General features: G+C 34.9%; 1 protein-coding gene across 2 annotated transcripts; it reads right to left on the reverse strand.

Moving 5' to 3' along the window:
* Window positions 1–562: 562 nt before the first annotated feature.
* Window positions 563–7,616, reverse strand: LOC145555917 (uncharacterized). Of its 2 annotated transcripts, none has more exons than XM_081617630.1 (13): window positions 7,503–7,616; window positions 7,052–7,126; window positions 6,711–6,770; window positions 6,577–6,630; window positions 6,402–6,462; window positions 6,217–6,293; window positions 5,902–5,951; window positions 4,210–4,292; window positions 3,942–4,012; window positions 3,694–3,844; window positions 1,578–1,732; window positions 1,392–1,490; window positions 563–839 (listed from the first exon to the last, which is right to left on the reverse strand). In XM_081617630.1, the coding sequence occupies exons 2-13, from the start codon at window positions 7,088–7,090 to the stop codon at window positions 768–770; spliced, it is 972 nt and encodes a 323-aa protein (XP_081473756.1). In that variant the 5' UTR covers window positions 7,091–7,126; window positions 7,503–7,616; the 3' UTR covers window positions 563–767. The 2 variants fall into 2 exon arrangements, with proteins under 2 accessions (XP_081473756.1, XP_081473757.1); XM_081617631.1 differs by having other exon boundaries at window positions 7,052–7,123; window positions 7,503–7,567.
* Between the last annotated feature and the right edge of the window lie 15,418 nt (window positions 7,617–23,034).

Consider the following 23,034-nt stretch of genomic DNA (forward strand, 5'->3'; position numbering starts at 1 on the left):
CATATAAAATATATTTTTCATTAAAAGTAAAAAATTATTATTTAAAATATGCATTAATTATCTTGCATGATAAGATTTCCAAAAAAGAAAATTGGGCAAGTAAAGAAACCGGAGCAAGGAATAAAATAGGTATTATTTAGCAAAAAATAGTATCGGAGTATTTAATTAAAAGTATTTAGACATGGTTTATCAAAAAAAAAAAAGTAATTAGACATGGCCACCTCACATTAAAAAATTACTGAAATTTTTTAAATTACTTGATGTCAAAAAAAAAACAATCTATACCTGTCTCAAGTATCAATCAATTAAACATATTAGCCAGAGCCTCACAGTGCACCAAGTAAATTGGATTGCCAGTTCAGTGATTCAATGGTAAGAAGTCACTGTGAAAGCAATTAAGAATCCAAACCGTTGCAACAGTTTCAAACACAAGTTCTTAGAAGAAGCAAGTTTAAGTGTTTAACTAGGATTGTTTTTCTTCTCTTAAATTGACGGGAAAATGCTTCAAAGATCAACCATCAACTGTGGTTGATACTCCAGCAAATTGAGCTAACCCTCAAGGTATAAAACTAATTATTGTCATTCATAAAATACTTTTTAAAAGAGTGTTATAATGCATTTTACATGAATTCTCCAAAAATTGTAATGAATGAGAATAGTATGAATCAGCCAGATTCACGTCACAGAGCGATTAGATAAAGATCTAACAGTAATGGCTGCCAGCTGATGTAAAATCCTCTCCTTCAAGCAATATAAGCAAACTCTCTTCATAAGTGAGATTCATGACGATGAGAGCCAGCATGAAATCCTTCTGTATAAGCCGTACTCTTATAAAGCATCTGTAGAAAGAAAGAAAGAAATCCCTTGCAATAAGTTTGAATGAATCAGAGATGTTTCCGACTAACTGATGCATAAACAGACTGTGTGAAGGATTAACCGGTATGCACTTATTGGCGAAAAATTATTTTGAAGAGATGATATGATAAACAAGCAGCACGAATAATCAACTGATGTATGTGCACTTCATAGCGCGCCTGGGTTTTCTCACCAAATGAATGCCAATAACAACTTACTGATGTGGAAATAAGAATCTAACAGCAAATAGCATATATGCTTTTGAAGGAAATATTATGAACCATTATGGTAGATCTAGACTCCCGCCTTCAGATGTATTCAGTCAAATTTACACCAGACTTAACAAAAAAAATAGTATGCATGCATTTTTGCTCTTGAAATCTTTTCAGCACTTTGAATTAGACGCATAACAATTAAAGTAAATTAAGGGGGAATATGATATAGTAGTATTAACAAACCAAAGGTGACCAACTTCAAAGTCACAATACATGACATAAAGAGATAAAGAGAGAGATAAGTCATAGGAGATAACTTACAGCTAGGTGGCTCAGCTCTGAGGAAAGACGTTTTCGGATATTGTCAGATGCTACAGCTCCAAGCTGTTCGCCATGCGTTGATATTGTCTCCTTGTTAATCTTAATAATGAAGACATTAAGTTTGAATCCAATATAATCTTTCTATGATGTATTGATTGATGTATTGTTAAATCAGAAAGTACTCACCTCAGAAAGTATTAGCGCAGAAGTTCTATCCAATATTTCATCCACGAAAAGCTGGGGATTAGAAAAAGGTGTGGATGCAGCTGCATTTGCAGTTTTACCTTTTGCAGGCATGTTCTTTACAATTTTCTCCGCAGCAGGCTTCTTTACAGGTTTGCCTAAATCAAAAAACATTAAATAAAAAGCTAATTTAGAAACAAAAATAAAAATACAAAGATCATATGGCTTTTATTCCCAACACACGGGTAAATTAATATTTTTTTTAAAAAAAATTAAAAATTAAAATTAAAAAAACCTACTACCATAAAAAGTCAATAGCAATACATGTCAAAATGACACGCGTAAGCATTAGTTGGCAATGATATGGCGCGTCTCTCTCTCTCTCTCTCTCTCTCTCTCTCTCTCTCTAAAGCTGAACGTGCATAAAAATAATTTCCGAGAAAAAAAAAAAAAGCAAATTTTAATTAGAATATAATACGTACATCACAATTGAGCCAAAACAAAATCGCACATTTAGTTCAATATATTGCAATTTGTTCAATATGCACATGAAATGACCTAGGGCATTCCCCGAGCCAATAAATAAGTACGTAGTAGTTCTAATATTCATCTAAATTTTCCTGCTTTAATACATCACATTTTCGAAAGGCTAGAAAACAAGCTAAACAAAAAATTCTGGAGTGCAGGATAACTTTATGTCAACTAAGTTAGAACTTTATCAATCTTCAAGTTTGATTTTCAGTTTTTTATCTAAAACACACCTCAAATTTAACTTTATTTTTAATCTTTCCAAGCATTATACTTAGCTTTTTACACATATCAATTGGCAAGTCCCAAGTCAAGATATTACTTGCTCGGTGATATTGCAATATCCTAGAGTGATTGTTCATCATTAACGTGGTCTCAGTGTGCTTGATTTTTACACAAAAAATTCTTGAGTGCAGGATAACTTTATGTCAACTAAGTTAGAACTTTATCAATCTTTAAGTTTGATTTTCAGTTTTTTATATAAAACACACCTCAAATTTAACTTTATTTTTAATCTTTCCAAGCATTATACTTAGCTTTTTACACATATCAATTGGCAAGTCCCAAGTCAAGATATTACTTGCTCGGTGATATTGCAATATCCTAGAGTGATTGTTCATCATTAACGTGGTCTCAATGTGCTTGATTTTTACAAGTTGTCCTTTGTGGGTAAATTTGCCGTTGAAATTTTCTCATCTCAATTGAATCACTTCAAAAACTGCCAATTAGCCTGCTCCCATACTTCATAAAACAATTATGCTCCCATTCCTGATTTAGGTGAATTTTTATGGCTTCAGATTTATAACAGAATTAAAGCATAGATAAAATTGCTAATTTGTCATAACTCATAAGTAATTTCGGAAAACAAAAAAAACAAAAAAAAAAAAAAAAAAGATCCCTAAGGATTTCAGATTTCTTTGATTTGTAAGCCATTTCCTCCACCATGCCTTTATCAAAGTATCTGAGTTTGGAATATGTAAATTGCAAGTCTAATATTTGGTATCAGAGTTATCCCAATTATCTATATTTTGATGATGCCTTAACATTTTGTACAAGCACAAGTTCCAATCTAGGGGAAAAAAGATTATGAAGATTAATTCACTCAAATGTAAGGTTTATTTTGATCAAAAAACATATGGAGATTGTGAAGATTGAAAAATGACTTTGAGGTAACCTAAAAAGATAACGAAAGCATTAGCTTCACAAGTTCATGTTGAGGTAGCTGTCCAACTTGATAAAATTTCACACAAGATAAACAAGCATTGGATTAAGGAGCAAAGAGGTAGGCAAAACAGAGGTGGTAGGTGTGGCGTGGTAAAGACTGCGAATACTTAAAAACTTGTGGCCAAATGACATGAGATCTGGTAATGAAAGAGGATCCATAGCAGGAAGACCCTCAGCATTGAAAAACCCCATTAAATGTTTCAATTGAAAAAACAAACAAAAATACATCTAAATCTTGAAGAAGCAAGAGCAAGTCATCTGAATTTTTCAGAACTAGCTAACACAGGTAGCCAGTTACCAACAAAACGCTAGTCAATTTTCACAAAGAACTCTCCACCAATATAAAGTTTAAAGAGACAAGAATTACCTGTGACAAGGTCACTATTTGCAGGTTGACTTTTCTGGGGAGCAGGTTCTGTGGAGGCTGCTTTTGCAGCAGCTTCAGGTACAGCAATGGCATTAGATGGTGCAAACGCAGCCAAATCAGGAGGTTGGTCCTTGCCAACAGGAGGATTAGCCTACATTCAAACACAGTGTAGCTTAGCTTAGCCAAAAAGTATCACTCTGATTCACCAACATAACCAACCAAAAGCATGAAATGCATTGTGTTCTAACCTCGAGATCAACATATGCAGGTTCTCTTCCTAATGATTTCAGAAACTTGTCCAGGCCATCAGTAGAAAGAGCTATCACAAGTAGTAACAGACACATCATGAAGAAACTCACATATCATACGATGGCCAACATGTAAAACACTCAAAAAACCCCCATGCATATTAGTATTTTATTATTCCCAATAAAACAAAAAAAGGAATGAGAATGAAACACTAATACACTATGCCGTTCCAAAGAACTGTGCACATGAACGAACCTTCCTACGTACCTATAGACATGTCATTAGATAATGGGTGAAACATAATGCGTTTCTGAGTTCTCAAACCTTGATCCAATAACAACGAGACATGCCTTCACAAAAAAAAAAAATACAAAAATAAATAAATAAATATAAATACTCTTCAAAAAAAATATATATATGTATATATGTATATATATAAATGTACATATATATATATATATATATATATATATATATATATATATATATATATATATATATATATAAAGGTTGAGTTTTTGAATTGTGCTTATACAAAATGAGTTGTGCAATGAAATATTCAGCATTTGATCCAAAAACAAATGCCACTACTTGTTCTCATATCTATTTAACCGGACGGGAAAGTTGCCAAAATTTCAAAGAACTGTCAGTATTATACATTACAAAAAGTAGTTCAATATGTGGTATCTGGTATGAGTACAGGATATGAGAAGGCTACCTATACCTAATATGATGGGCCTTTTTTGGGTCTGGCACATATCATTTTTTTGCACACAAATATATAAAGAACGACTATTATTGACAAATATACTGGTACATAATTGAAATTTTATTTTAGTTTTCTGCTGTATTTAACCAAACCACTTACAGTTGAATGTTCACTCAGGCTAGTCGGCACCGCCCCCCCCCCCCCCCCCCCCCCCCCACCAATAAAAAAAAAGAAAAAAAAGAAAAAGAAGTCCTAAAAAAAAAACACTGCTCTGTTAAGCAATAATAAGGAAATTAATAGAGCTAAGCTGCCTTAGCTTCTTAGAGAGGGAGAAAAGTGGCAGCCAGAAGACACTGAAATTAACAGTCTTCCATAGCTGCTAGCTGTAAAATTTAATCTACAGAAATCCAGATGACTCCTGCCACCCAAGATATTATCCCAACATATCAATTATCAAGTATGCCTGCGACAAACAAGTTGAATTCAAGTATTCAGCAAGCATGTAGGTCAACTTGATTTTTTTTTCAGCAACCAAAAGCCCAATGCATTAACATTGATCCTTCTTATCACTCCATTTTATTATTTAGGTCTAGGCGTTTTCAACCTTAAGTCCTAAACCCTGGATCAGGAATTTTTCTTGATTTCTTATCAAAGTAAACTTTAGTTTGTAGGATTTTTTGTGGACACATTCACATACAATGGATTGATAGGTTTAGCAAACACAACAATGTCACATAATGACCTCGAGCACAAATGACCAGCATTATGGACATGCAACCTGTTCAATTTCCTTCCAAGTTCCAACAAACTGACTTAACTATATCACCGTACCTGAGACGTTAATGGAACAAAATGCGCTTAACATAATACTTCATTTTCTTTAGTTACAACACTTCCCTTTTTTTGGAAGCAACATTCTTTTCTTGACATATGGCTTCTCTCTCGGACATCACATGGGTGAATCTCTCCCTGTATCTCACCTCCCCCCCCCCCCCCCTCCATATGATATGGAGACCATATGTTGTAAATTATAAAAAAAAAAAAAATGCAATATATGAATTTAATGAAAAGGACAATGCAGACAAAGCGACCATAGTCATCAGCTAAATCAAGTGATTAGATAAGGCTTAAATCCTTGCAATTTAAACATAATAAATGGGAAATAATTGGGAATGAGCCTTTCAAATAGCTCACCAAGTACAAAGGATATTGCATTTAAATATCCCAATGAAACAAGACAAAAACTATACCTTGCAGATTCATTCACTACTGCAAATGGAGTTACACAACCCAGTGGCACCTGGAAAAGCCCAGAAAACATTAGTGCCAAGGTCCTTACCCAAATTATAGTACAGTACAACTGTATAACATATAGAACTAACAGTTAAAACTGGCCAACAATGGCATGTTCCTCTCTGTCCAAATTGATTTCATACTTCTTTTTGGGGCAATCTCAAAAAATTGTTTTATGATTTACGACAAAGTATAACATTCAACGATACTAAAAAATAATGAAAACATTATGCAACAGAAACCTGACTATAGGTCTACATGCAGACACCCACCTGAAGTACTTCACCTAAGGCTTCTTCAGGCGCCATTCTTAAGCCTCCTTTGCCCAAACCAAGTCTCACAGATAAAACTGCTCAGCTTTGATGCATGAATACTTTCATAAATAGCACAAAATTCAAAAAGAAGCATTTTAGCAACAATATAAAACCTATGTGATGGCTACATCGGAAACACATACCTTTCATGTCTACTTTGGTTTCTGCTAGGGCAGAAATTATGTAATATCTATGTTTTTTGTCCTGAAAGTACCATTAAAACAAATAATGAAAACCCACATCACCATTATTAAGTATAATAGGGAAAAGGGGGTAAAAATACACACACACACACACACACACACACACACAATTTACCTTGAGAAACAAATTTTTGCAAAAAGCACCATCCACATTAGCAAGATATTTCAGCTGAAGCAAAGAAAAACCATATTAGTACCCCATTATAATTACACAGAAATACAATTGCAAAAATGGATTTTAAAACATACCGCTGCTTCCACCGTTAGAACCACAGGATGCTCATATTTCTCAAATTCAATTTGAAGTTCCTGTAAACCCCACCATTAATTTCACTTAAATATAATTGTAATACGAAAGTAATTTATAATAACACATCTATTAGTATTGTTTCTAAAGTTATCATCAATACATAATTAAATACATGAATCAAAATTTGATCTTGAATAAGCAAGCATCTTAAATTATACATAATCACTAACTTGCAACATCAAAAAGATTTCAAATTAAGACATTGAAAGATTAATTACTACAATATCCAATGATTTCATTCAATTTGATTGTAAAAAGAGCAAATGTGATAGAACAAAACCTTCAAGCGATCCAGGAGCTGTTCCTTGGTATAACCCATGTTTCGCCTCAACAACGTCGGAGCTAATCAACACTTCTGAATAAATTTCAACGATGAATACAGAAGTACAAACTAAACAAGATTGAAATTTGAGTATAAAAGAGTAAACAGCATATCTTAAAACCCTAATTTATAATCCAATACCAACATAACTTTAATTATATTACTGTATCATATAAAAAATAAATCCAATTATAGATTACAGCTATAATTAGCGACTGTTGAATTGCATAATCAACCAATAAGCACGGACATACATTTTCAGCTGTAGTATTAGCATGTGAAGGTGTTGAATTAAACAATTTAGGGTTAAATTGTAGAGAATAGAGAAGAAATCAAAAGATAATAGATTAGCGTTTGATTGTAGTAAAGGAATCAAAGGATGATAAAATAGAGATTAATGGTGTCTTACCAGTTGCAGTGGCGGAGGTCGAAGGAACTCAAGGGGAAAGGTAAACGCAGTTTGTATAGTTCACCCGAGTGTAAAATTGTAGTGTTCACTTCACCTTAATAATACAAGGTAAGAAACGCACGCAATGCATGTGATAGAAAATTAATTAGGCTATATTTTCATCTTTATTCTATAAAAACGATATATATATTAGTGTAGACACCTAAAAATGTCTCCCTAAAACCAAACCCGATGATGAACAACCTTTCACCGCTACTATTGGTCGGGTTCAGTATTTAATCCCGATAGTGCTTAAAAAATCGTATTTAATTAAATTTAATTTTTGAATATTCAATGGATCAGTCTTGATGTTTGGTCAAAGCATAGTTTTTTTAATTTCAGCCCGAACCTTTTTTTTATTGTTTTATTATTTATTTTGGCCCAAACCTTTTATTTATTTTATTTACTTATTTTCTTTTTTTAGCCCAAATAATAATAAATCAGAAATGACCCGAAATTATCAATCGGCACTTAAAGCAATAGTCCACCGTGTCACGGGAAACTATCCCGTCTGACGGTGGGATTTCCCGTGACACGGGGCACCTGCTGTGACACGGGGGTTTCCGTGTCCTTTCCGCGTAAACCCTTAACGTGTTTTCTCCCCCGTTCACTAAATATTTCCCGCGTCACACAGCTGTACACCGTGTCACGGGAATGTTTACCGCCTGACGGTGGGATTTCCCGTGTCACGGTACACTTTGCCGTGTCACGGTATACTTTTTTAGGATTTTTATCTTTTTAGGGTTCCGTGTGTTCCCTCAGCACATTTTTTCTATAAATACCCCCTCATTTCTGATGTACGGGGCATCAATTAATTCTCTATTTTTCTCTCTTCTATGCTCTAGCCTAAACACTAGCCTACCCTTCTTCTTTCAAAATTCCTTCTTCAAGCACTCCAAGGAGTCCATACTTTACTTGTGGTTCTGTCCTTAAGCCAAGGCGTGAAAGGTAGAACTGTTTGAGGGTTTGACCCCAAATCAACTCTATTTAATTTAATTATTTTATTATTATTATTTCCTTGAAGTTACTAACTTGTTTATTATTTTATAGTTGCAAGCAAACAGAATCAAAGTAAGAATTATATTCCTTTTATTTCTATTATTTTTCTAACGATTTTATATTGTTGGAATTATTGTTAAATTGCTTCCAATATTAATGTTTATTCTATTATATTTATTGATCACCATATTGCATGTTTAAAGGGAATATGTAATTGAAAATCACGCCTAATAAGAGAATTTGGACAACCGGTTTAGGTTCCTTTTTAATCTTGTTATTAAATCAAGTGATCACAATATATTAGAATTATATGTTGCATTAATATTAAACCAATTTAGCTTAATAATAGTTTGGAGCAAATTGAATATTTTGTTTGTATGCCTTTGTGATCGCAGGAATACTTTTCACTATAAGAATCGAGTAGAGGCCAATACGGGTGAATGTGACTCCATGACTCACTTCATACCATCATCCCCGATCCTCCTTTCGTGGTTCCGAACCATATGGAGTTAGTAATCTCATGGATTATGAATGGGGTGTAACCTTCACGGGTCAATCGTTGTTGCTTTCGTTGTCTCTTTATCGTGGTTGCCTTTTATGATCCGTGAACGGTTTACAAGTTCCTTAAAAACTTGTTGGCGGCTCCCTACTTTATTTGTCCCTAATCGTGTTATGTCGATTCCCACTTCCTATGAGTGTCAAGCATATTCACACATGCTTTAACGTATGCGCACTTCGAGCGACGCCTACAATTAGTAAAAAAAATTATGAAAAAAAAAGTTGATGAACTTATGGAATATCTTTTTAGGAAATTTTAGAAAATAACACCACAAAAAAACACAAATTTTGTTTATAACACCACAAAAAAATAAATTTTGATTATAACACCACAAGAAAACACCAAAATTTGATTTAACCACCACTTAACGGATTCTTGGATGGAATCCATTAGTGGGGCCCATAATTGACATGTGTCAATAGCCTATAGGTTTAAAAAAGATGAAATAATAAAAAGAAAAAAAAATCCCTTAACCCAGCTAGCCCCACCACCGACGCCACCTTGCTTCAGCCGCCGACACTATAACCCAGGCCGCCGCCGACACCCATCTCCCCAACCAAAACCACCCCACAGCGCCGAATATCGCCTTCCCCCTCCCCGAAAACCACTCACGCCGCTGAACTCATACCACCAAACGTCCAAACCCGAAAACCACCCCACGCCGCCGAACTCCTACATCACGCCACCAATAGCTACCTCGGCTACATCACCACCATCGTCGCCGAAATCTTCTTCCTTACCTAGAGCTTTCGTCGAAAATCGAAATCCCAACCCACATTACCCAAAAACCTCCCTCACCTGAACCCTAACCCGTTTCAAGAAATCAAATTGAATCGGGGCTGGGCTGAGCTGGGTACGGTGTTTAAGGGTCAGGGTGGTGCTCGTTCAGGTGGTCGGTCGAGGGTGGTCAGCTAGGGGAACCAGCAGCGGCGGTGGGGGCAAGTGGAATGGCGCCGGTGGTGAGTGCGGTGGCTGGGTTAGGATTTTTCTTTTTTTTTTTGTTTTTTTTTTATTTTTATCCAGTATACACTTGACACGTATACTAAGTGGGACCTACTTACGGTTTTTTGGATGACGTTAACAAGAGGTGGTGAAATCAATTTTTTTGGTTTTTTGGTGGTTTTATAATCAAACTTTTAAATTTTGTGGTGTTATAATCAAAATATGGGTTTTTTTCTAAAATTTCCATCTTTTTATTGTTTTAAAAAAAAATTAAAGCCTTCACAATCTATTAATTTGGCTTAAATTTGAACCTTTGAAACAAATTCCTGTGTAAAAGTACAAAAAAAAAATCTAATCAAGAGTAGTTTCCCAACAAAAAAAAATTAAGAGCAATTTCAAATATTATAGGGAGTGGGAGCAGTTTTTTTTAAAAAAAAAAAACAAAAGGATGAGTGAGAGCAGTTATGATAAGGTAGTTACTTATAGTTTTTTATAAAAAAATAATTTTAATTTTTTAGGGCTTGTTTGGCATCATTTTTGGTTTTTAGTTTCCTGTTTTTTGAAAACTAAAAACCAAAAACTGGAAACAAGAAAAAAGTGTTTCCACTTTTTTGTTGTCAGTTTTCAAAATTATTATGATTTTAATAAGTTTAAATAATTTTTTATTCATTATGTGACATATATCATACGAAGTATATTTTTATACAATAAAAAACCAAAAAACAGGAAAACCACAACAATGTCAAACGAACCCTTAATTTTTTATTTTAATTGTGAATAAAAGAGGTAATATTGAAAATTGAGAAGGGCAATTTGGGGATAGTGAATTTTATTACCCAAAAAGCCCTTTCTCTTTATATATTACTACAGATACTCCGTAGCCCGTACTACAAAATTCAGTAAAAATAATTTCATTTCAATAAAATTAAAGGAAAATTTGTCATAAATAAAGGAAAATTTTTAAATTACCACCCTAAAATGTATCCATTTTCTAAATAACCACCTGTTTAATTTTTTATTTTATTTTACCACCCTTAAATTTAAAAACTGCTCAGATTACCACCCATTTCAAAATTTCGGTGGATTTTTCTTATGTAGGCCCCACCTAACGACTCTTAGTGGTGACAGGAAGAAGATGATCAGTAGTAGTGGCAATTCAGACAACAAGCTCTTGTTTTTTTAGTTGTTTTCTTTAGGTTTAAGGTTGTCTTGTACTCAATAAATTGGTTTAAGGGGGAGGTGGAGTGATGACATGGATGATTGTAATGCTTAGACATAGCCGTTACTAGCCATTAGGTGGGTCATCATAACCAAAATCCATCGGGATTTTGAAATGGGTGGTAATCTGAGTAATTTTTTTAATTTAAGGGGTGGTAAAATAAAATAAAAATTAAACGGGTGGTTATTTTGAAAATGGATACATTTTTGGGTGGTAATATAAAAAATTTCCTAAATAAAACGACCTTTCAACGGTCTTCCAAAAATAAAACGACATTTTGATTATCCCGGACCTTTGACATGAATCTGCTCAAAATAGGATGTAACCTGTTGGTAACCTGTTTAATAGGTTAATTGTGACATGTGTCATAATGTGATTGATCAATTTTTTTATTTTTACATTTTCCTTTATAAGAAAAACATTTTCTTTTAAAAAAACTAATTTTATTAAAAAAAAAATCATCAGCCCTTCTCCACCCACAAGTAGACCTGGCAATCCTGACCCAGACCTGATGACCCGACCCGAACGACCCGACCCATGACCCGAAATCGACCCGAAACCAGTGACCCGAAATTGACCCAAAACCCGAATTAACCCGACCCGACCCGAAGTGGAACTGACCCGACCTTGACCTGAAACCCGAAATGACCCAACCCGAAACGGCCCGACCCGAGATGACCCGACCCAAAGTTGACCCAAGACCCGAAACGACCCGACCTGACCCGAAGTTGACTCGACCCGAAAATGACCCGACCTTTAACTTCTTTTAGAAAATAATTATATAAGTTATAAAAAGTTTATATTAGGAAACTATACATTAAAATAGACCCAACAAGATCTTACATTACTCCATTGACTTTCCTATAATAGCTAAAAAAGATGGTCAAAGTGAGATGTGTGCATAGTGCAAAATGTCAAATCGTTAAGAGTAATTTGAGACGGAGAGAGTATAAGAATAATTCAAAGAAATTATTACAACAATGACAATGATAATAAGAGTACGTATTAAAACTAAGATCAATATATAAGAGAGTGAGGTATAACTCAATTAGTTAAAGCATCCCTCTTAGTTTCAGGAGATCCTGAAAGTGATTCTCAGTCTAAAGTTCTAAACACACAAAAAAAAAAAAAAAAAAAAAAAGGTTAATAAAAGTCAAACAATTACTATAATCCATGAAAAAAATAACCTTAATAAATATAGTGAGTTTTTCGTCAATAAATAAATAAATAAATATATATACAGAGTTGAATTTAACCCAATGAATCACCCGAATATGACTTGACTAGAAGTTGACCCGACCCGAAGTTGACCCGGAAATTGGACTCGAAAATTTACCAGACCCGACCTAAAAATTGACCCGACCCAAACTAACCTGACCCGAACTTGACCCGATACCCGAACCGACCCGATTATCAGTCGACCCGAAATCAACCCGAAATGACCCGACCCGACCCGAACTTGACCCGATAATCTTTTGACCCGAACTTGACCCGACCCAAAATGACCCGACCCGAATGACCCATTTTCCAGGTCTACCCACAAGCCCACCACCAACCCGTAACCCATCCTCTCCACCCAAAAGCAAGCGCAACCAAAACCTGACCTTCATCCACCACCGGCACCAAAATCCACCAGCGGGCCTCGCACCCCCGACAGCCCAAGCGAATCCGATCCCACCCCCACCATTCCGACCGAAACCCCCATCTTAGACTTCCACCACGAGCTCCAATTGCAAACACAATCACCGACAACATAAAACAACCGCCCAATCACCACTTGAATCGATTTCCCATCTCCAACCGCCCTGACCACCGCTCTACATCTCCATTCTTTCATGACAAACAACCCATGAAAACCATTATTCGAGGTTGCGGGGAAGTGTGAGGGCTTGACGTGCTAAGGGATGCGGGAAGGGGAAGGGGATGTGTGGCGTTGCGGCAATGGAGGGGGAGGGGACCAGTGCCTGTGGCGCTGAACCGAGGAGCAGGGGGAGGAGGTTGAAATGGGGAATTGAAGGGATTCAGCGGAATTGCAGAAGGGGAGGTATATTGGGTTTTTTTTAATTAAGTTTTATTTAATTAAAACATTTTATTTAAAAGAAAATTAAAAAATAAAATACCCTAAGCAATAACAATGTGACATGTTGAAGGAGTTATGTCTTCGATAAGTGCAATTACTAGATATATCAAGGATCACTATTATGGAGATAATAAGTTCATTATATAGGGTCGTCAATGTTTGGTGCTAGATATGACAATTGATCTTTGGGCTAGCTTAATGGCCCAAAGCCTTATAGAATGGATCCTACAAGGTCACACATAAGAGTATTGGGTTAAACAAGTTAGAGGCCCATTATTGGGCCTCATGAGCTCATGACATACCATATTGATAATTGGGCTTGGATAGTTAGAAGAGTCTAATGAGTTTTGGACTTGACATGGTTTTATTTCTAGATATGATCTATAAATATAAACCATGCCTAGGGTTGCATGACACAACAATTGACAAACAGTGAATTGTCACACAAGAAACCAGGTTTCCCAAAAACCCTAACTCTCTCTCTCTCTACTCGGCCCTCTCTCTCTCCTCCCTGTCCGTACGACCCTCCTCCTTGGGTGGTGCGTGTGGTGGTGCGTGGGTGGTGTTGTGGTGTGTTCATGGCTCAAATCTCCGTTGAAGGTTGATTGAAGTGTTCAGTCACAACTAACTAACATTAGAGGAGGTTTAATCCATGCTCGTGGACTAAGTAGAGGAATCACGCTTGGGGTTCTTTATCTCCCATTGTTCTTGCTCAATCGCACGTGGAATCACGCTTCAAAGGTACGATTATATGTTCTTTATCTGTTATGCATTAGATATTGGGATTAGGTACTGTATGAATATGATTCATGTTTTTCCGCTGCGTAGTACCTATATAACCCTACAGTGGTATCAGTTAGCCTATTGCATTTACGCATATTGACTATAATTCTTTGATAGTCCACAATTTTAATTCAATTAAGAGGGAGATTAATTTAATTATGGTTCAATTATTATTTTTAATGTGATTAAACTTTTGGAATCGATTAAATGTGATTTAATTATGCTCAAATAGCCATGAAGATGACCGTTTTTAGCCCTAATATGTTCGAAAATTTCGAACCCCCTAACCCTAAATTTCGAATTTTTCGAAAATCCTAGCCCTAAAATATGATTTTTGTGCTTGATTTTGATTTAATTCGGTTTATTTTATGATTCATAATTTTAATCGGATTGATTTATGCATAAAAATGTTTTATGTATGATGATCAATTTAATTTTAAAAGTTAAAATTAAATTGGGATTAATTTTATGATGAACCCTAATTTTAAGATTGAATAATGATTTAATTTTAATTTTTGGACTGATTTGATTTAATTTTAATAAATGTTATTTTAATTAAATTGAAAAAAAAAAAGTTTTGAGGCCGGCAGCCGCGGCTGGGTGGCGCAGCCACGGTGGCTGCCGACCTGGTGGCAGTCCAAGAGGGAGGGAGGGCGACGGTCCAAGGTGGATGTGGGCAGCAGCGTGCAAGCGTTGCACGACTGCTGCAACGGCTACCAGTGCTGCTGCTACGCTGCTTCCCTTGCGGCAGTGGCTGCTGTTGGCAGCCAGCCACCGTGGCTAGCTTCGGCTGGCCAACCACGGTGGCCGGTGTGGTGGTACACGGTTTTAAAAAAAAAAATTAAAAAAATATTTCAAGATAAATATGATTTATTTTGGATGAGATAAAATATTTTGAAAATATGATCTTTTATTTTTAAAAGATAAAATTGGTTTTATTTGGATAAAATCTTTTATGTTAGGATAAAATCAAATATTCAAAAGTTGTTATATTTGATATTATCCATATTTAAAGTTGTTAAATTGATAATTATCCATAATTAAAGTGGTTAATTTTGGATAAGATTGATTAGGATATTTTGAGCATATTCCAAAAGGATAATAATTGAATTAAATAATGTGATAATCCCATAATTAATTTTGGATATAATTGATTTAAAATTTTGTGATTGGCTAGTAATTAGGATAGAATTTCCTAACTTTGTTAAGATAATCTTTGAGGATAAATATGATTTATCTTTTAAGATTAAAATAAGATTTGATTCTATCTCATGACTAATTTAGAATATATGATATTTTATTTATGGTCATGAATAATATATGATATTATCTAATTGCATTAATTAAAATATGAGATATTTTGGTGCCATGTTTTCTTAATTGTGAACATTCGATGTTGTAGTTTAGGAAAGCATGATGAGTGATTTATTATGTGGCAATTTTATTATATATGATGTTATTTATTGCTATATAATGACTAGTATGGCCCAGTAGATTGCTAAATACGATCTGCGCATGGTGATGTATTTTTGTGATCTTAGTATGGTCTACGTACCGATAAAGTATTTTTGTAATTTTATTTCATTTTATTTAAGTAGTAGATAGAATAGAGTAAAATTACAGGTTGCAGTTAATCCAAGAAGCCCATGAAGTGAAGGCCCAAAGGAGAAAGGTGGATGAGATCCATGAAGGTTCAAGTGGGAGTTTTTTGCTTTATTAGTTTTCTTAGGATTATGGGCCATGTTATGTCTTGTTTATGCATTCAGTTTATTATGCATGTTAGATTTTATTGATGTTTTGTGATGATGCGCTAGAGTTCACTATTTAATCACAACATAATAAATCTAGGTCCCAGTAATATCGAGGTTGCTTTTCCAATCAAAAACCCGATGAAACCTTCGATATTTATGATGGGTCATGCCAAATCAGGGTGTCATATTATATCTTAGGGGAGTGGGAGTAAAACAAATTTTACACTTTTGATTGGTTATACTCAACAAGGTTACCTAAAGAGTTTAGAACCTTGAAGCTAAGGGTAATAATTAAACATGTGATGGTTAATTATTCAACCAAGAATTACAAAGAGTTGTAATCAGTAAAGAGTTTACTCACCTTGAAAATTTAATGGTTGATGGTAGGGCCAAAGTCCGGTCAATTATTGCACAAATAAAGGATCTTGGAATCATTCTATTCAATAGGGATCAATTAAATTGAATGAATATTTTAAAGTTACCAGTTTTATAATCGCTTATGGTACTTTAAATTTTTATTAAACATAATTGAATTTTACGTTTACTTTTAAGTAACATGTCGTTCTAATTTTATTATTATATATAATCTCCTCGATTGAAAATAAAGTTGAGAAACGTTCTCAAAAGGTTAAAAGATAATCCATAAACCTATATTCCAATTTTGCTAAGATGGATCTAAAAGGCAAGTTTTAGAAACCCATGTCATATGTCTGAAGTTGGCTTTATTCAAAATGTTTGAGTAAATTACCAACACATCTTCATTTTGAAAAGTGTGTCAAGGGATATAATGAGATGGGAGGTACAAACCCTCTAAAAGACAAGTATAAAAGTCCAATAAAATCTCTTATCTTCAATATGATTGAATATAAGAAAGTGATTGGAAATCTCTATGATTAAAAGTTGATCAAATGACGCTATTCTTCATCCACTTTATATAAGAGTTAAATTGTTGATTAAACTCTATTATAAATAATGATTGAATAGACTTAGAAAAATCATGAAAAGAGCTTAAAGTAGTTAAGCAAAGCATCATTTTGAACCTAAGAGAAGTGTTCTAAGTGGTTCAAATGGGAAAGGTTTAGGAATATATGAGGATTACATTAAGAAGTTATAGGCCAAGAAATGCAAACAAGTTGCTACTTCTCAAACCTAGAACTACTTACATGCTAAAAGTTGTTATGAACAACAAATGTTTCAAATTAAATGGACCAATTCCAATTGATTAGAAACTACCTCATATAGTTGGAAGGTAAAAGAATGGAAATGTTCCAATTTAAGAAGTATATTATAGAAATTGATTTAGCACATTGCTACTTCTTGGACATATGATGTCTTATTTAGTTCTCTCTCATTGAGAATGAGGTTGAACTAAATGAAGAAGTATGGCTAAAGGAGAAATAAATCTACAAGTTTAGAAGCAAATGTTGCTACTTCACAAGTAGAATCTACGAGTCTGGAAGCAAAAGTTGCAACTTTACAAGTAGAACCTATATTTCACCTTACCTAGTTATTGGCTAGAATTAAATAAATGTTATTCATTCTTGCCATCATCAAAACACCAATCAATGTTAGTAATGACTAAGCATCGAAGATTAAAAACGTGGAATAAATGTTATTCTATGCTTCATTGAGTCATAATGTGTTTTGAAATTGCTAAACAGGTTTAAAGTTCTATATGATAGAAATAATTAAACCATTTATATATATATAAATTATCTCTAATATGTCAATTAATTCGAATGAAAAATAAACAATTCATGCGAAAGATCCAAAGGGATGGACTTTCAATATCATTCTAATTTGAAAGTATTGACAAAGTCACCATTTAGAGAAATGATGATGAGAACTCAAGGTCGAATACATATCGATGTAAGAAAACCAAAGGTTCAAAGGCTAGAGATGGACAATGAAACTTCATTTGTGATATGATCACATGTGCTTAGTTGAAGCATAAGAGTGAAAATTTTGAAAAGTTCAAAATGTTCAGTATGAAGTTCAGTATCAACTTGACAAGATAATAATTGCATTACAATATGATTGTAATTGTGAAAATTTGAGTCAATACATTTACTTGGCAACACATTCAAAATATTGCGATATGATCGTAATAATGAAAATTTAAGCCAAGACCTTGATGAACATCCAAGAGTTGTGAAATCGTTTTACAACAAACTCTGAAAGAAAACCTTATGAAGTGTTTATGAAGGGAGCTATCAATCTATATGAGATATATTTTGAAAATGGATGAAAATTACCTATCTTCCAACCATTGTTCAAGGGATATACTTTAAGATAAGCTAAAAATAAACAAACTATATATGTCAAATCAAGTGTACAAAGACTCCACATATGATATGGATAAGAAGAGTTCTTATAAAGTCTTTCTACAAAGAAAGGAATAAAAGTTGTATTAAATTGTTTAATGCACGATCAATTCCTATACAGAGCACGGGGTGCTACTACACAAATCACACTTAGTACAAAATGTTTGTTGCTCAAGTAGATGCCCTTATGGAAGTTGTTCCAAAAGGTCAAGTGGGAGTAGTATAAATCTCGAAAGAGTTCGAGAAAAGCAACAAACAAACATGGTTCAAACCATGGTTGGTTCACCCTATGCTAAAAGTGCCTCCTCAAAAGGCAAGTGGGAGTATAAGAATCTCGAAATGTTTGAGAGCCTTAAAAAGTTCAAGAAAAGTGATTTCGAAAATCTTGAAGAAATTCAAGAAGTAATCGAATAAAAGCAACAATATGAGCATGATTCACCTCATGTTACAAATGACAACGCGTGGTCTCATTAAGTGTAATGGGAATAATAACCATGTGTCGAAGGTAGTACATTCCAAGTGCACATCCTCTATTGTCGTTTCTCATTGAAAACTAAACAAAGTTGTTGTATGAGTTTCAATTGTTGCATCAAACCCACAACGATGACTAGCATATGTAAAACTTAATCAAAGAAATATGATTTCATATTGATTAAGAGTTCTAAAAACATTCATTTTGGAATATGATGATTATGCAAGTAACAAAGATGATTTGACAAGTTATAACTCCAAGTGGTTTAATAACCAGGAAATCTGAAATAGATTCTAAGTCTGTAAGCAAGTGTATGACACTTGAATAATTTGCCTAATTGGGTGAGACCCATTATAAGCAAAACAAACAAGAAAGAAAATTTTTTTCTAAGTAAGCAAAGACCTGTTAAAGGATTCAACTAATTCATAGTATGACTATGACTACGACGAAAACTTTACATTAGTCATGTTGCGAAGATCTATTAAAGATATTTTAGTGATTACTACCTTATAAGATTTGGTAGATGGACTTTAAAACACTTTATTGAAATTTTTCAGGAAAGAAGATCTGTATATGATACAATCAAAAGTTTGAAGATCCAATAATCCTAGGGATGCATAGCATCATGGAGTTAGTGTTCTTAATTTTGTGAGTAAATCAAATCGTTTGATGTTCTCGTAAAATGAAGAAAATGTCTTGTGTGTACAAGATGTTTATTGGGAGCTATGAAGTCTTCTTGGTCTAGTATAAAGAGAAATTATTCATTGCTTGAAGGGTCAAGTAATGGCTAATGCATTTTGTATGAAAAACCTTGAAGAAAATGATGAGTACATTTGGGATTCAAAATCTATAGAGATAGGTTTTGATGGATGTTTGAGCTTGGTTAAGAAACTTATATTGATAAGATTCTTATAAGGTTCAACATTATATTGAAAGGATTTTTAATCCCATGTAACATGGCACATTGCTAAATGATTCAATACTTTGAGAAAGGTTGATGAAACTAAGGTTTTGAGTGCTGATCCTTATGCAAATCGCAAAGGATGCATCATGCATGTCAGGGACATAAAAATGCAGAAAATAATGCAAATAATCAACCATATAATCAACAATTTATGCCATTAATTTCAAGGTTAGAAAAGACTTAAAATTTTTCGTCAAAAATGAAAAAAACCCTCAAAAAAGGCATTTCCGGTCAGAATTTGGCTAAAATCACAGGTCCCTTGGGGGTAAAAACCTTTCCAGAACACGTTTTCCACCCAAAATTCACTAGTCTTGGGCGAAAATCTGGGTTCTGGGCCAAACTCGACATTAAAAACGGGATTAAAATAAATAAAACCGAGCTACTAATCTAATTAGCAACTTAAACCAGAAAATTAAGCCAAAATAAACCTTGAAAAACATGATTATAAAAATAAACGAGCGGGGCTCCGATACCGTTGTTGGGGTTTGGTGAGTCCGACTCACCGCGGAAACAACCCCGACCCGAGGAACCACTCGCAATAATTAAAATCATAAAGCATAAATAAATAATCACAAAGAAAAGATAACGAATCTTACCCTCGAAGCGAGCTTCGCCCAAAAACCGGGGCTCTTACTTGAAAGCTACGAGCACGTCAAGCGCCGCGCCTCCGACGGTATCCACCCACAAAAAGGCGAACACAACTTTAAGGTCCGCTACCTTGGGGTTAGCAAGGTCCGACCAAAACCCGAGTGTTATATGAGTTTAAGAGTTTTCCCAAAATTATGGAATGCTCTTTTTAACTCCCACTCAAGCAAAGAATTCTCAAGCCATGCCATGACTATTTATAAGGAAGTATGCCTTGTGAATTTCACTCATCTTTCAATGTGGGACTTTTCACAAAAAGATCCCACATGGAAAGATTGGTGAATTCAACCCTTAGTTAAATAAACATAGGAACAAGTAACAAGTGTCACATGGTTAGGTGTGGACCACTTTCTCACTTGGTCCCCAAGGCATTTCACATGCAATGTGAACTAACCATGTGTCACCCAACCTTGAGCCCCAAGTTGGGTTCGGTTGGCCCATTTTATTTTGGCCCGTGTCCACGGCCATTGCCACATGTGTCGCCACCGTGGCGCGCCGCCACCATGGCGCTGCCACGTGGCACGCTGCCAACGTGGCACGCTGCCACTAGGTGGCTGCCAATGTGGCGGCTGCCAACGTGGCGGCTGCCACTTGGTGACTTCCAACGTGGCGGCCACGTGTGATGCCACATGGCGTTTTGCCATGTGTGCTGCCACGTGGCATGCTCCTATTGGGCATGCATTCCTAGCCTTTCGCGTGGCTAGGATTTTACTTGTTACTTGATGCATTTTCCCGTCTCGCCAAATCCTAAATTTTGGCTCGACATTTGAGATTCTCTGACGCTCGGTTTCAACGCTCCAAGCTCAAATTTCCGACGTCTAAATGTTTAACACTCGGGCGACGAATTAATTTCTTCCGAATTAATTCGTCGAGTTGGTTCGTATATTTTGCTTGGGTGTGACCTGAAGGGTTCAGTCAAGATTAAGCTGTAATATTAATTATATTAATATTACTGATCGGAAGCGGCCTCCACCCAGGCATTCCGATGACTTAACCTTACTGAATATATTAGCTTTCTAATAATTCTGAACCCGCTATCAGAATAATACACTTGTTCGAAGGACACCATTCCTTTCAATCTCCCACTTGTCCTTCCGGACAAGTGTGCATTTAGTGTATAGTCCTTATCCTATGTCTCTTCATGTCTCTTCATGAACTACAGAGTAAGATTACTAGTCATCTCTGTTACGTCCAGAAGTGTTTCTCGAAATCCGAGTTTGACTGTCAATAAGCAGATGATTTCTAAAATCCATCTGAGCACGACCATGCATTTTTCACAGTCTCGCTCTTCGAGAGGCCTTGTAAACAACAAGACATGTTCCCTATTGTTAGTAGGGGGACATTTCCAGTCTTGTAATGTATCTTCTTTTACTAAGAGGACTCACCCGCCTGATATCTGTCTTTATAATCCCCAGTTACGGCAGACGTTTGGCGGATACCAAAGTGGACCAGTACTCAAACAAGAGATCTCCCACTACTCATGGTCAAAGGAAAAGAGTTCCGATAGTAATAATGAGAAAATACTTATGACGATTTTTTAAATCTCTAAAAGTATCCTCATAGGTCGATCCAGTATGGTTCTAAACCAATACCTGTGCAAATGATTTATATCCTCATAGCACAAGAAACGGTGCTATAAATCATACTACACACTAATCTCTGATGGTCATCAATCGTCCACAAAATATGACCTTGATTAGGGATAATTTTCGATTAAAATATTTAATGTTCACTTAATAGGTGTTTCTTTATCCAAGCCATTGACTTGATACCCTATTTTGAATATTTATTAAAATCGAATTGACTCATTATTTAATTTTAAACCACAATTAAATAGTTTTGTGGAATATTTAGAAATATTTTATTCCACTATGAAACTTCACAATGTTTCATCTTATGATAAATGGTTTTTCCCAAATGTTTTAAGAGTAGTACTCTTCATAAAACATTCATAAAAATCACACTCATATTTGATATGCTTGATTTCTTTCATGCAATTATGAATGTTGTCGTTCACTTATTGCATAGGTTTAGTTATAATTACTTTGCAAACCTTAGCATCTTCATTATCCACCATTTCCATAATAAGATGATAAAATTTTGAGAGTGTTAATGGATTACATGTGATTCAGGATTTATTGTCCAAGCAATGGCTCCCACTCATTTTTACGATTCGAGACCTTCTACTTGACAACCTACAATCATCAACGTTTAACAACGAACTTTTCCATTTAACATCTTTCCTTATTATTGCCTTTAAGGCAACAATATTCTCAACATATATTTTAGTAGACTCCCTGATGATGCCTTGCTTGGGTTTCACTCCATGCGACTCACAACGATTTGGGATACCCTAATCACTTGTGAGCATGGAAATTTTCCTTAAATTCCCGCACATTATACATGGATGCACATCCATGTTACCATTCTCAAGCCACGACACTTCTTGCCTCGTGCTTATAAATGGCTTCCTTGCTAAGGATCTAATCCTTGTTAAGGTTTGTGCTTGCAACATCAAAACTCAAATTATATTTGTTTCCATGCGTCAAGAACTCATCCAACTACTTATCTAAGTTCTTTGGATGTTCTTGACTATAATCTAATGATCTAATACTTAGATTAATGTCGATTGGTATTATATACGTACTTCACATGCTCTAAGCATTTAAGTCATCTGACGATTCCATATCATAGCTTTACATGATGGATTTAATTCTAGAATTATTCTCAATTTTATTCCATCCATGTAACATTT

This window comes from Chenopodium album, chromosome 8, assembly GCF_948465745.1.
Source record: "Chenopodium album chromosome 8, dcCheAlbu1.1, whole genome shotgun sequence".
In the NCBI taxonomy this organism is placed as follows: domain Eukaryota; kingdom Viridiplantae; phylum Streptophyta; class Magnoliopsida; order Caryophyllales; family Amaranthaceae; genus Chenopodium; species Chenopodium album.